The sequence below is a fragment of the Thunnus thynnus genome, chromosome 15 (assembly GCF_963924715.1).
Source record: "Thunnus thynnus chromosome 15, fThuThy2.1, whole genome shotgun sequence".
NCBI classification, from domain to species: Eukaryota; Metazoa; Chordata; class Actinopteri; order Scombriformes; family Scombridae; genus Thunnus; species Thunnus thynnus.
In genome coordinates, this window is record NC_089531.1 from 10,790,139 (window position 1) to 10,804,182 (window position 14,044).

At 35.7% G+C, this 14,044-nt stretch overlaps 1 protein-coding gene across 1 annotated transcript; it reads right to left on the minus strand.

The window, feature by feature from the left end:
* Positions 1–3,695: 3,695 nt before the first annotated feature.
* LOC137198663 (uncharacterized) lies at positions 3,696–8,437 on the minus strand. Its single transcript, XM_067612536.1, has 2 exons — positions 8,240–8,437; positions 3,696–5,389 (listed from the first exon to the last, which is right to left on the minus strand). Exons 1-2 carry the CDS (start codon positions 8,303–8,305, stop codon positions 4,964–4,966), a joined length of 492 nt encoding a protein of 163 aa, XP_067468637.1. The 5' UTR covers positions 8,306–8,437; the 3' UTR covers positions 3,696–4,963.
* Positions 8,438–14,044: the final 5,607 nt, after the last annotated feature.

A 14,044-nucleotide genomic window follows, 5' to 3' on the forward strand; every position in this document is an offset into this window, starting at 1 on the left:
GGAAGTTGGATAGGGAGGTGTGTGAAATGAGCATGTGTGTGTGAAGGGCATCCCTCTGTGTTAATTTTCCATGGATTTATCATCTTTTGTACTTTGCACGGTAATAAGTGCTCACAATTCCTGCTGACTCACACACTGACACATTGTTCCTGTTACCAAAAATATTTATGTAAAACACCTCCAATGGAGTAAAAACATTTAAACACAGTAGCTTCTCTAATTACGGCATCGGTCAATTATTATCTGTTATAAGGAAGTATGAATTCTCATGATATCATAACAACCCTCCTTAGCTAATCCCTCAAATTCATGCTTTAGGGCACCTAAATGTTAAATTTTTTATAATAAATAATAAAATATATTATCATATTTTATGGAGTTACTGTAACATGGATGGAAAATATTCTACTTCCTCACTGATGTTTAATTTTTAACTATATATATATGACAACGTCAATAAATTAGTTGATTATAAACGGACCGGAAATTGTTCATCTGTTTTGCTCTCTCCTGGATGGATGATTGACAAACTGATCAACAAATGCGTTATAATATTATTTCCTTGTATGTGATAGCATGATGTGTAGGATAAGGTTTAACTAAAAGCATGTCAAGGTATCACTGAAAAACCCTTGAGACCTTAAATGACATGGTTTGTGGTTGGTGCTCTGCTCTGCCGATGAAGACTATACTACACATTGCAAGTTCACACATCAAACTTAAAGCATGAGGTCATCTGGTTCAGTTTCCAACTTTTATTGTGGCTGGTTGTAAAAAAAACTTTTTACAACAACTGCTGTTTTGGCCCTTAGATGTGAGCTTAATGTGTCACTTGATTTCATATCAAGGCATCTAATACAGTTTGCAGATATAATTTTAATAATTCATATAATAATTTTATATATTTTTTTAAATCACAATATCACCAGATCAATATATCACTATGTTACGGAAGGCAAACTCATGATTTAATAATGTAGTCGAGGACTTTGAAGTTTGTTCTTTTATCACTTCTTTCTGTAATAAATTTGACTTTTCTATCAGATTCAGTCAATTTTTAATTATAAGGTATTAAAGTCAAAGGTGTTTTTTTTTCTATTTATGTTCATTTTGTCTTTTCGCTGCTTTTACAAGGTGAATGATAACATACAGTACATAAGGTCAATAAGGTCAATAACATAAGAAGTAAAAGAATGGGTCATCAGATCTGGGCTCTTTGCCTGACCTGACCAACAGTTGAAACTAAATCTAACAGAATATAAACCAATAAAACGTGACCCATCATCATCAACAAAGAAGTAATTAAAAGAAGAAAAAAAAAGCAGCTCAGGTTGGTCACATGTCAGAGCTGTTGTTGTTGTGACAAAATTCCTGACCCCTCTATACAGGTGATATCTTATCGGAAAAATCAGGTCAGGTACGTCTGAGAGAAACAGCTCACAATGTACATTAGAATCAGGAGAGATGTACTTTATGACCAGCAGAGGGGGAGCACATACTATAACACCTGCTGACTCACTAAAGTGTTATTCCTGATGTTTTCCCTTTTGAACTCTATGCTTTATGTCCCCTGATATGGAAGGGTTAGGGTTTGAATATTTAGATTGTTAATGAGAATATAACATACGTTAGCTGTTTTAAGGAAAATATGAGGCAAACATGAGATGTCATGTTGAAGATTAGCTACGGTGTAGTCCAATATTTAGGAGTTGGCTCAGTATTAATGTCAAATCTTAATCATTGTACAACAAAAGCTTCTTTTGAATAAACCCTCCTTAATCTTCCTGCTGTTTTTCATCAAATATGATGTATATTATAATACAGTACAATATCTTGATATACTGTCCATAGCATGTCCTGACATCAAAGACCACACTGGAAAAGAAAAAATAAACATTTGACCTGTTATGCTCTAATTGACTCTTATGCACTTTTAATTTTTGAAATATTTTGAAATATTATTTGTAATACAGACAAGTTTTTTGAAAACTGTGTTTATTCAGTGTTTTTTTGTTGTTGTTGTTTTTTACATATCAGTATGGGACAAAATCTTGCTAATACACACACAAAAACAGTTGCTTTACTGGTCAACACTACTGCAATGTGACATCTCTACAGATGAAAATGACTAATCATATATTCATTTGTAGTATATGGTAAATTAGTAATATATTTGATTATTAGGATATGTACAATGTGTAAAGTATATTTATTCAAAATGTGTTTGGGATTTTGCACCTTAAAATAAAGATCAGGTAACAGCATTTTCTTAAAATGCAAACAAACATGCCTGAATTCATTTTCTTTTATAGGCCGCCGCTTTTTATTTCACATACAAACGCAGATTAACATCTGTAACTTTTGACAGAGTCACAGTGACTTCTTTAATTATCTCATAATCTCCTAAACCACAATTTTGTTAAACACAAAAAACTTAAATATTTTTTCTTTAGTTGCAAATATTCTACATATAACAAGCACGAGTTTGTGTTAAACAGCATTGTAGTGGAAGAGTCACTCCAACTCTGAGCCTCAAGAGGGTGCTCATTGCCAAAGTGCATGAAGGGCAAATGATCCAAACAGCAGGTTGGCAGAGGTGAAGAGGTGGCTTTTTCCATTCTTTGTAGTCATGTCATTCACAACGCCAACGCCTGTCATCATTGAGGGTGCGGTCGCGGTCAACATGGTGGTCTGGGTACTGATGGGATTGGTTCCTGTGGTGTTGGTGTTGTTGTAGTTAGTAGTGTTGTTTTGGGATGGCCTGGTTGTATTGGAGGTGTTATTGTATGTCATTGCTGTATTTAGAGTTGATGGTGTATTCTGGAAAGGAGAGAGAAACAGCACTGATAAAGTAACAGAAGCAGAGATTGACATGTAGTGACATGACATTTGTATAGTATTGTGGAAAATACAAATGCACGTTTCAATTTTGGCAGTGATTTAAATGACAAATATGCCATGGTAATGAAAAATACAAGGCTGGGATATTAGTATTTCCCATTTTTAATATATCTCGTGTATGATTGGAGTGAATTTATTCATTTATTCAAGATATTAGAGCTTTTGTGGCAGAAATTAGATCATGTTTTATCAATTTTTAACTAAAAATGATCTATAAAATCTGAATTAAGTGAAGATTTTTATAGATTTAGTTTTTTTTCTGGATTCATACACAACTCCCTCTCTATCAAAGTTATATCTAGTGAAAAAGAGTTTTACCTGTGCACAGATAAATCCCAGCAGAGCCAGTGAAAACAGCCCCAGGACAAGATACTTCATACTGGAAGATGATTTCCTCTTGAAGACAGACAGACAGATGTAGATACCTTATAAAAATGTCACTGCTGTGTACTCTATTTGGTGTTTCTTTTTAAGGTTTAGGATCCTTTCTGAAAGTATTACATTTGTAAAATGTGTGTTTCCAGAGCCTGGCCTTTTTATAAGGCATTCAGATTATTCACCTGATACCTGTTTCCATCCAGGAAGCCCAGCTGCAGTCTCCACCCCGGCTATGGACCACAAATGCAAAACCTCACACTCAGCCCAGTGAAATCAACCCTGATATGGATTTAAGATACCTTGTCTTTGCTGTCTTTGTTCAGCTTTACTGCAACTATTTTTATCATTTTATGGCTGTGCTTGTCTGTAGTACTTTAATAAGAAACTAACTGGTTAATACTCAAAGATAAAGTATATTGTCTCCAATGGCTTTTTATTGAATGAAATGTAATATAAAGCACAATTCCTCACTAAAATTGAACAGTAAAAATATATTTGTTATATAATTGTCAAAATATTTGTTACTCTGAGGACAATTAAGTTGCATCAGAATTCAATTCAGTGGATTTAAACATATTTTAAAAATGGAAAAACAATAAACTTACAAACATACAGCTCTTGATTTACATTGCTGCATTTAAACCATAATGCTCAATCAAAATTAAAATGGACATTAAACCCATAATTCACTCAATTTAAAGTGCTTACTTCTGTCACATATCCATTCTCCTACATTGTTTTAAATATACATACAATAGACATGAAATGTAGTTTCATCTAAATAGGTTTTAAAATCCTAAAAATTAATTTAGTCCTACAAGAATAGTAGTAACTTGACAGTTGACCGGAAACTTTATTTAGCGAAGAAGATCTGCCTGACTTTTGGCCAGGTCCACAGTTCATCTACATCATACACAATTTTTTACTTATTCAATCTATATAGCATAAGACATGTTCAGTATATTCCATATGTACTTTAAAAACCATCAGCTTGAAAAGATTATAAAGATACTTTCAAATACAACGCTGTCATGTTGTAAGGAAACAAAAACAAAACAAAACATTAAAGGTGGTTTTAGACAAACACCCTGAATTTGAATGTGACGCCATTTGAATTTAATGATACATCTTTTCAATTTCAAAACCAAAATGCAAATTTGATGGCAGTCGCAAACCTGCCATTTCCATCTGTTTTAATAGAACTGAAGCTATTGTAGGATTAATCCAGTACTGTACTATTTCCCAGTTCCTACTCCCCAAATTAACCATTTTCCTCCCACTTAACTTAAAATAGAGTCCCATTTCAATTGAATTTGGATTTTATTTGCCCAAACAACATTCAGATGAATTCCATATCCAATGTTATCCAATGTCATTATTTTATGACTTAATATAGTTTTTACATCTGAATCATGGTCTTCTACTTTTTTTTTTTTTTGTACATCAGTCTTGGTTTAAGACGGAGAAGAGCTCAGTGCCAACAAAGCACTTCATAGCATTAATATCATTAATGTGTCACATTATGAGCCATTAAATAAGAAAGTCTCTGAGAGTCAAAAAATCAAACATTTCAACTGAGGAAAAGTGAATCTGTGAATTTTTTTTTTGAAATACGTAAAATAATTAATGGATTTAATATAACAGGAAAAAAAAGATGGAGTCCCTTGGTGTAACACTTTCAGCCCTATGCACCATAGATCAGAGTGGCGATTATGGGCACCAGCAGTTGACTGCAGGACCTGAACAAAGATGAAGACCCTCCTTTTGATGTTGCTGCAACTGTGGTAGGCTTAACACCAACAGTCCCGTTTGGAGAATGGTGAGTGGTGTGGTTTGTGGCTTCAGGGTTTTGGGTGGTTCCTTTGGACACTGTGGTCTGCCATGATGAGAAGGTGACAGTCGTGGAGGTCGTGGAGGTCGTAGAGACGGCTGAGGTGGGGGATGAAGGGCGTGGTCTCGTGGGTGAAGTGCTGTTGGTGTGGTCGTCGGAGGTTACATGAGTAGAGCTGAGGTGAGGCATTGGTGTGGTCGCTGTAGGTCGGCTCATAGCAGTTTCATTGGTACTGCTGGTGGTCATTGTCATATTTGTTTCAGATGTACGAGATACCCCCTGTGAAAGAAAATAAAATACATTTAAAGATTTCATTAAACTTTCAACAGCAACATGTCTTCTCTGGATAATCCACAGGTCTAACTGTCAACAGCTTTAATAGGGACTACATTTCTTCTTCCCTGGAAAACCTTACAATGAGGTCTGTAATTTATCTTGAGCAACTAGGACATTGTTTCCTAAAGAAATAGCTCAACATTTGGGATCTAAACTCTTATGTCTCTGCTCGTTCAGCTATATTTGCTTAATACAGTCGATGAGCACAGGTTTTGCTCTCTGAAGATGGGTGACGGTGGAGATATTTAACCTGGCAACCTGTCTGTGATAACATCTTGACTGTTCAAACACTCACTGTGCCCAGACGTTTGCCAAAAAATAGTAACATTTCAAACTCATTTCACTCTCTGAAAGAAAGTAAATGAGCATACTTCCCAGACTGTTAAATGATTCATTTAACAAGACTCGTATATGGCTTGACCGTGTATGAAATGCTAGAGGGCTTTTAATTTGATGTCGCCTGGTTACCATCAGACATGGACATGGCAGCATTTTTAAGATGTTTGTTTTTATTTAAGTTTATACAGTAGTTGTACACATAACTTAAACATTAAAAATACTTAAAATACATTGCACCAGATTTTGGGTGTGGTCAATATGGTCCTGTTGTAAGAAGGGTTGAGTTAAGATTTAGGCTATTTTTTATATGTTTTATACTGTTACTATCTTACACTGTACATGTTTTACTCACAAGCAAAAAAATAGTTTTAATGCTAAAACTATCAAGTTGATCATTAATGCTAAGTGTAACTGACCCCAATACAGTGTGCTTCAGGTGTGTGAAATTTGCATTGATAAGTGTATTTGTATTGCTTTTATTTTATTTACCAGGAACACAGAAGTGCTTTATTTTGAAAAGAAATTTGATGCATGTAACATGCAGAAATGGACAGGAAGTCACACTGGCGACGGCGCATGGATCCTCTCTTCTCAAATAGGCGTTATTTGGATAAACAGACCACATTTTAGGAATCTAAATGGTTATTTTATCACCTGAAAAAATATTAAAACTTAATAAAGTGACATATTAACAGTCCTACAGTGAAAATTACAACACCTTAATCTCCACCATCGCTGCTGGTTGGAAATACATTCTGGGATACTTTGCTTCGGCGGCCTTCGGCCAGCCAATGGTGTAACTTCATCTGTCAGTCAGTCAGTCAGTCAGTCAGTGACTCAGTAACAGACAGACAGTTATAGGGCTGGCCCTGCTGTTGTGGTCCATCCCAAAAAAGAAAGAAGGTGCTGTTGAATCTTTCCCATAAAAAGTTAGTAATTAATATTAATAATGCCATACATAAAACCATATCTATTTGCATGGCTAAATGCTGCTAGGGGTAAGTGAGAAAATTGCAATTTAGGTGACCCTTTAAGGAACAATAAAGGTAACTTGAGATTAACAGTATCAAAAACTAAGACAGAAATGTGGTTTAATGATATTAACAGAAAAATTATATTTTTGTCTGTACTGATTTAAATCTCTTTCCACTCTCTGTTCTCTCCTTTCATTTATACCGTCATTTTACATTTCCATACTGCCAGTCGATGCCAGATAAAGCCCTACCGCAGTACAGTGTGTCTCTGTCCCAATGACAAATTATTCGTGGCCACACCATGCAAAGGTCAAGCACCTGCTGCTCCACCTGAGTACATGAGGCATGAAGACATTAACCGCAGTTTGCATATTGCCATGGTTGGTAGAGGCCAGCAGCACATGTCAGCCCTACACTCTGTGTCTTATATAGGCTAATTGTCCCCTGACTACCGATATCTGCATCTGTCTCTTTGTTGTATTTCATCTTCCTTCTCATCCAGATCTGCACTTCCTGATAGGTCATCATATCTGGTTTATCTGGAAATGGGAGTGTTCCCGTGGCTGACACCGAGTTACTGCCCCCAGCAAAAGAAAGGATTAGTGACAAAGTAAAGTAGGTCTGATATATTTAGTTTCACAGAATTACTGTATACCATGTGAATGAGCTATAAATAATTTCCTGGTTATTACTATACAGATATATAACATTTGAAATAACATTGCAAATAGTCGCAGCCAATTAAGAGAAAAAATATCAGATGAAATGTGAAGTAGATTAGTGAAATTTTGACTATAGATTGCAATTTAATACATTTTTCTACTTTTCTTCTTAAACAAACAGGTAAAACAACAACAAAACTACAAACACAACAACAAACACAAAATCAACTATTTCAACTTCGAAGCCAACATAGATGAGAAGTCCCTAAAAAGCTCACAAAAATGGAAATTTGAACATCAGTAATTCTGTGAAAACCGTGCAAGCTCCGTCTGAGGATCCAGTTGAAAGCTCCAGGACAGTTACTAAATGGAACTTGTGCTGTTTCCAAAGTCAAGAAAGATAGTAATAGTATACTAGTTTCATTCATGCAGTTTTAATTACTTTACTCTTGATTAAATATTTTCAAGAGAAGGAAAATAATCATTTGTTTTGGGAGTAATAAATAAAATCGGAAAATAAATTGTGCCCCCCTTGTTGTAATAAAAAATTCTATTTGAGTTTTTCTATTCACCTGCATTTGCCTCAACTTTGAGATGAATGTAAATGTTCAATTTACCTCTGACTGATTTGACTGTAACCACCAAACAAAAGGCAGCTGTGCCTTGTGTGGAAAACCCAGATAAATCACCTGTCCAGCCAGTGCCCACTAACCAGAGAGGCTGAACTGTTTAGCCATCACTGGCCCATCACAGCCCTTTGAATGTGGACACAAACACCAGTCACTTATCTCACAGCATGTCTCCAAAGTGTCCCTTACCTTAGTACTGCCAATTAACATGAAGGTCAAGCAGACACAGAGGACAAGCTTCCCTGTTTTCTCCATCTTGGTCTTCAGCTGTTTCCCAGGTCCTTTATGGCTGTCCCCACCTTTCTGTCTGTCCTTTTATACCTGCCAGTTCTCCATAACACTGATGCTGATAAGTGTTGTCGTCAGGGAGAGCTGCGCAGAAAAAAAACAATCATGCACTGTACTCTGGAGTATTTCCAACATGGCCTAAGGTATTAATGTTAACAGAGTGCAGAAGTGAAAAGTGACTGATGTGTAAATTAAAAATATGGCATAAGGAAAAGCTTGTGCTGCTCAACTCAAATAGAACGTCTTCCACTGTATTTTGTAAAAGGTAGATCATACTGAGTGTCTTTGCTAAAGGACTTTGTTTAAAGCACACTGCTGAAATGCTGCTTGGTTTTGGACACCAAAGCCTGCCCCACATCATACAGTAGTGTCATGTTACAAGGTATATTATATTACCACATTTTATCACAGTTTGACTAGATTGTCCAAATTTGCATTTATAGAGATGTGAGGCTTTATTTTTCAGTGGTGGTAATTTCCCAAAAGATGTGTAACACTATGTTTTTAGCCAAGTTGGCAGTGGGGCTCTATAAATGGCAATGTTGGTCTGTGGGTGGTTCTGTCGGTTGGTCCACCACTTTTAACCATTGGATGGAATGACTTGAAATTTTTTACAGACATCGTCCCCAGAGAATATTTTGGTGATTTTTGGTGAAATTTAATGATTCCCTGATATTTCATCTACTGCCATCATCAGGTGAAAATGACAGTTTGCTCAATACTTTGGTTTTTGACCAAATACCTGCAAAACTAATTCCCTTCAACCTAAGCTGTACTTTGTGTTTAGTGCTAATTAGCTAACATTAGCATGCTAATACACTGAACTACAATGGTAAACGTGATAAACACTACACCTGCTAATTATCAACATGTTTGCATCAGCATATTCATTATGAGAATGTTAGCATGGATCTATTAGCATTTAGCCCAAAGCACCTCTGTACCTTGCACAGCCTCAAAGTTAGCATGTCTGCAGACTTTTTTTTATGTAACTCAAAAACATTATTTTGTGCCATACTGTAAAATGTTTTCAAAAGTTGAAAAAACGTACATTTCCAAGGCAAAAAACTTCAATAAATTTTTAAGTTGGACAATGTATCTTAACAGGTATCTCTGATTTAAATCTCATTATGTCAACTTAACAGAATTTAAGACTGTAAATTAGACAAAGAAATTGAGCTCAACCAACAACTATTAAGTTACATTAACATGGGTTTCGAACTGGTTTGATTCCCAGTTACGTTTATTTTACTATTAACAGTATCAAGTTGATCCTTGAGCTACAACATCCAACTATAGTGTTTAGCATATTGAAATTAGGAGAAAGAAGGTAGTATGTAGTACAAGGTAGTATGCTAATAAGCTAACATGTAACTTTACATTTTTGATTTACAATTGAACATATGTTGAAAAAAGACCAAAGAACTTGTAATCCTTATTTATGCCATAGAATAAAAAGTTGGCCCGTGTGCAGTGCATCTCATATGGAAACTGATCTGTTTCCTCTTCATATCTAACTGTTCACTTTCGACCAGCTCAGAATTGAAAGGAAACACAAGGAAACAAAGTCAACTAAGGGAAATTGATGTGATATGATAAGGTGATTCACCTAAAAATGGAATGTGACCACAGAAACCCATCTGTAAAGATCACCATTGATACTTTAGTAACACAGGAATTCTACTTAGCTTACTTTCACATTTTTCCACTGCAGCAAACATTATTTTGATGAAACTATCAGGAAAAGGGCACGTCTTACTTTTCCTTGCACACTAACCAGCAGGTGAAGGAGTTGTTGGAATAACTGAAGCAAGCAGATAGGAATGTGATATTTAGTTTTTGATATCAAGTTTGCACAAATGCTTGAGGTAAAAGTGCAACCTTATCACTTTTGTCGAAACAAGGCAAGGATCTAAAAGCCTGTCACACGTCAATAACATTTTGGTATGTTACTTTGTTTCAATATTGGACTTCAAATAATAAAGTTGGATACAGGTGTTTTTAATTTCACCATAGCAATGTCTCACTTGCGAGAGATATATGAGGTTGTAACTTCTTTTGAGATCCAGTTTATCTTCCCATAAAACTCTGATTTCTCTGTTCTAAAGGAAATATAAACAATCTACCTTGTCTTTTTTTGTTTTTATCAAATTTATTGAAGACTATGAAATTTAGAGGGAAGGGTCTCCACGTGAAGCAAAGTTACACAGTTATCACTACGACTCCGTGTGGCATCAGTTGTTGGGTCGTTAAAACTGATACTATCAACCATAAATGTAACCCACAGATTTATGTGTGACTACTTGTGGGTCAATAAGGTAATGGTTAAGTCACCATTATGATTATTTAAAATATTTTAGCAACTTAAATCAATTCTGATATAAAATAAAACAATTGAACCATAACACAAATGATCAGCACCATACAACCTGAAGGACAGAGAGGGAAACACTTATTCCTGTAACAGGTTTTTCTGGTAGCTATGAAAGCACAGCCAAGCCTTTGTGGTGCTTTATCAGCTGTGTTATCACTGTGCTGCATATTTCAAATTCAAATTCAAATTCAAATAAGCTTTATTGGCATGACAGATCAGAAACCTATATTGCCAAAGCAGTACAGAAAATTGTTAACACTGACAGATGAGTAGCAATAAATATACAAAAATATGCAAATACCAATAATCATATCATACTAAATACAATATAATAAAAGGCATCATATAACTACTAGATTAAATTCAACTCATTATCAGACAGGACAGAAAAGTTGTCCATAATAACTGGAAGGAATTAATCCAGTAGATAGAATAACAAGGGCAGCTGTAATAGCTCAGAAACACACAGTGCTTGTTTCTCTTGGTGTATAGCAACAGTTAAAACATTTTGCAGCTAATACTGCACACTGACTTTTCTCCCCACATAGATAGGGCAGTTTCTGAGGATCGGAGAGATGAATAAACTCTGGATACATACTATTAATTTTTTCAAAGGAAAACTCTCTCAAATCCTTGTATTTCTCACAGTACAGTAGGGAGTAAGATTCTGTCTCAACCTCTCTTTTATGTCAAAGTGAACACAGCCAGGCCTCCCAGGGTAGCTTGTTCTGCCTTTGACTGACCTTGTATAGCGCATTTTAATGTCTCTTTCAGATAGTCATCAGTGCTACTGGAAACTACTGCAATAGCTGCATATTTAATTTGTGACACTATCATGTTTTTTCTATTTCTGTTTGTATGATGGGTTCTGAATCAATGCTTGAAGGTCAATAATTAAAGATTTGGTCTTCTTTGTCTTGCTCTAATATCTGCTTTATATTGCTTGACATGGTTTATCTGATGAGAGTTACTGATTGCATCAAGCAGTGTTTTAATGCTGTAGTAGGTTCATGAAATTCAGTCATAAAGATGAAAGTAGAAGGAAGGGTCTTGTAAACATTTAATTTGATGCTCAGAAAGAGTTTCACGTGGATATAAACTTAAAATAGCAAAAACTGTGAGTGTATTGTGACACACAACAATAAATAATTGATGACAGAGGCACACGGAACCATGACAAGCTCAGTAAATCATAAACTGAAGGAAGATCCTGCCATATTACTCATGACACATGACAAGCTCAGTAAATCGTAAACTGAAGGAAGATCCTGCCATATTACTCATAACCTTGCTATTTGTGAGGGGCACAAATAGACAAAACACAGAGCATATTACTGATTATCATTCTGTAGTATAAAACTAAACTAAACTAAGAGTTTACTACCATGCTAGTGCCTCAGTGAGGCTGCACTTTGAGCTAAATGCTAACATGCTCACAATGCCCTCACATGCTGATTTTAAGCAGGTATGATGTTTCCATTCAGCATCTTTGATAAGTGTATTAGCATGCTCACATTTGCTAATTAGCACTGAACACAAAGTACAGTTGAGGCTGATGGGAAAGTCACTTGTTTTGCAGGTATTTTGTCATAAACTTATTGGACAAATTTAAATTTTGACATGATAATGGCACTAGATGAAAAGTCAGCAGAACACCAAAGTTACTACAACTCATCCCCTGGGTACCATGAATGCCTCAACTAAATTTCATGACAATCCATCCAATAGTTGTTGAGACATTTAACTCAAAACAACAAATGTCAACCTCATACTGGCGCTAGAGGAAAAGTCAGGGAATCAATAAAATCATTAGCATTCATCCTCTGGGAACCTTGAATGTCTGTACAAAATTGTGTGCTAATCCATCTTGTAGATGTTGAGATATTTCACTGGATAAGTGAAAACTTTAACCTGCTAATGGCACTATAAAGGAACAGTCAGGGGATCATTGAAGCCAAGATTCATCATCTAGGAAACATGAATGCCTGTACCAAATTTCATGGACATAAATCCAATAGTTCTGGATTTCACTAAGAACCATAAATGCCACATTTTTCTTCTGAAACTTTATCCACCATAATAACTGCTCTTTTTGTGTTTTTCCAACATACAGTATGCTAAGGGTAGACATTGCACTCTGAACGGCAATATAATGCTCTTATCAGTGCTTTAAGGCATTGTATCTGTAGAATCTTATGTATGTGTATATGTCTCTCAAAGATCTATGCTATCAATGCATTTAGTTACTAAATGCAAACCATAATAAAAAAAATAAATAAAGTACAACTGTCAGGTCAAAATATGGTAAAATTCATACAGTACAACACACTTCTGTTGACTATTGTTGCTGTTCAGTTTCATCATTGTGTTCCTGTGACCTCTGTGTTTGATGGCTGGCTGCAAACCAAATTTCCTTTGAGATGCTGATGGAGCTGAAGTTGAAGTTGTACAGTAAACACACACAACAATTATGAAAATGGTGAAGTACACTAACAAAAGGAGATAGATAGTGGTGCTGACGTGCTGCTGACGCGCTACAGTGGGGGAGGGACTTTTCTGATGTTGGGTGGGGACACAATAGAGTAAGAAGAGGAATCAGAAAACGATGTAGGAATATTAGGCATTTATTAATATACAACCTTATATAATCAGAGCACTACCTCCTATAAGGCACCTTTAATGTCTGGATGAAACATTAAAGCTTGAATTTAATTCTCAATTTGATCGATTAATCAGTCTCATAACTGTAAGCTTTTTCCAAAGCATTGACCTCTGTTTGCTGTGCTCAATGAAATCACAACAATGACTTAAATGAAGACATTTATTAATAGCTAAACATCTTGAGGATACATGATAAAGCATACAATAATAAACAAAAAGAATAATAAGGCCTTTAAATGATGATAAAAATAAAATAATAAAGAAAATTGATTAGAAATAGGGGCTCGAAGTGTGTGACTTGAGGCTAAGGTATTGAAATGGGGAATGCTAAGGCCACACAAAGCCATGTTATGCCTTACTGTTGACAAGTTTCATTGTAGTTAGTGTTGTCTCAGCAGGTCCGTGTTTGTGTTGGTTGAACTGCAGTTGGCTGTGTGTAGCACAGCCCAGATCAACCGTGGGCTGTGGGCAGGTCTTTGTGGGTGCAGCGGTGTTGAACCATCGCTGAAAAGGGGTTAAACCTTGTTTCAGCCTGCTGTGAAAGAGTCTCTGTTGGATTAATTCACAGTTTGGCCATACTGCTGTCAGCAAGCAGGCTGAGATCCAGTTTAAACGTCATTATCTTCTTCATGGTGACATTTCAGTGTGAGTTGAGAATTCAGGCTTTTGAT

Bases quoted from the DNA above. Each gene is read 5' to 3' on its own strand.
- LOC137198663 (XM_067612536.1), bottom strand. From the start codon at position 8,305: ATGGAGAAAACAGGGAAGCTTGTCCTCTGTGTCTGCTTGACCTTCATG. The intron at 5,390-8,239 runs GTAAGGGACACT...TTTCTTTCACAG, and splicing joins TGTTAATTGGCAGTACTAAG to GGGGTATCTCGTACATCTGA.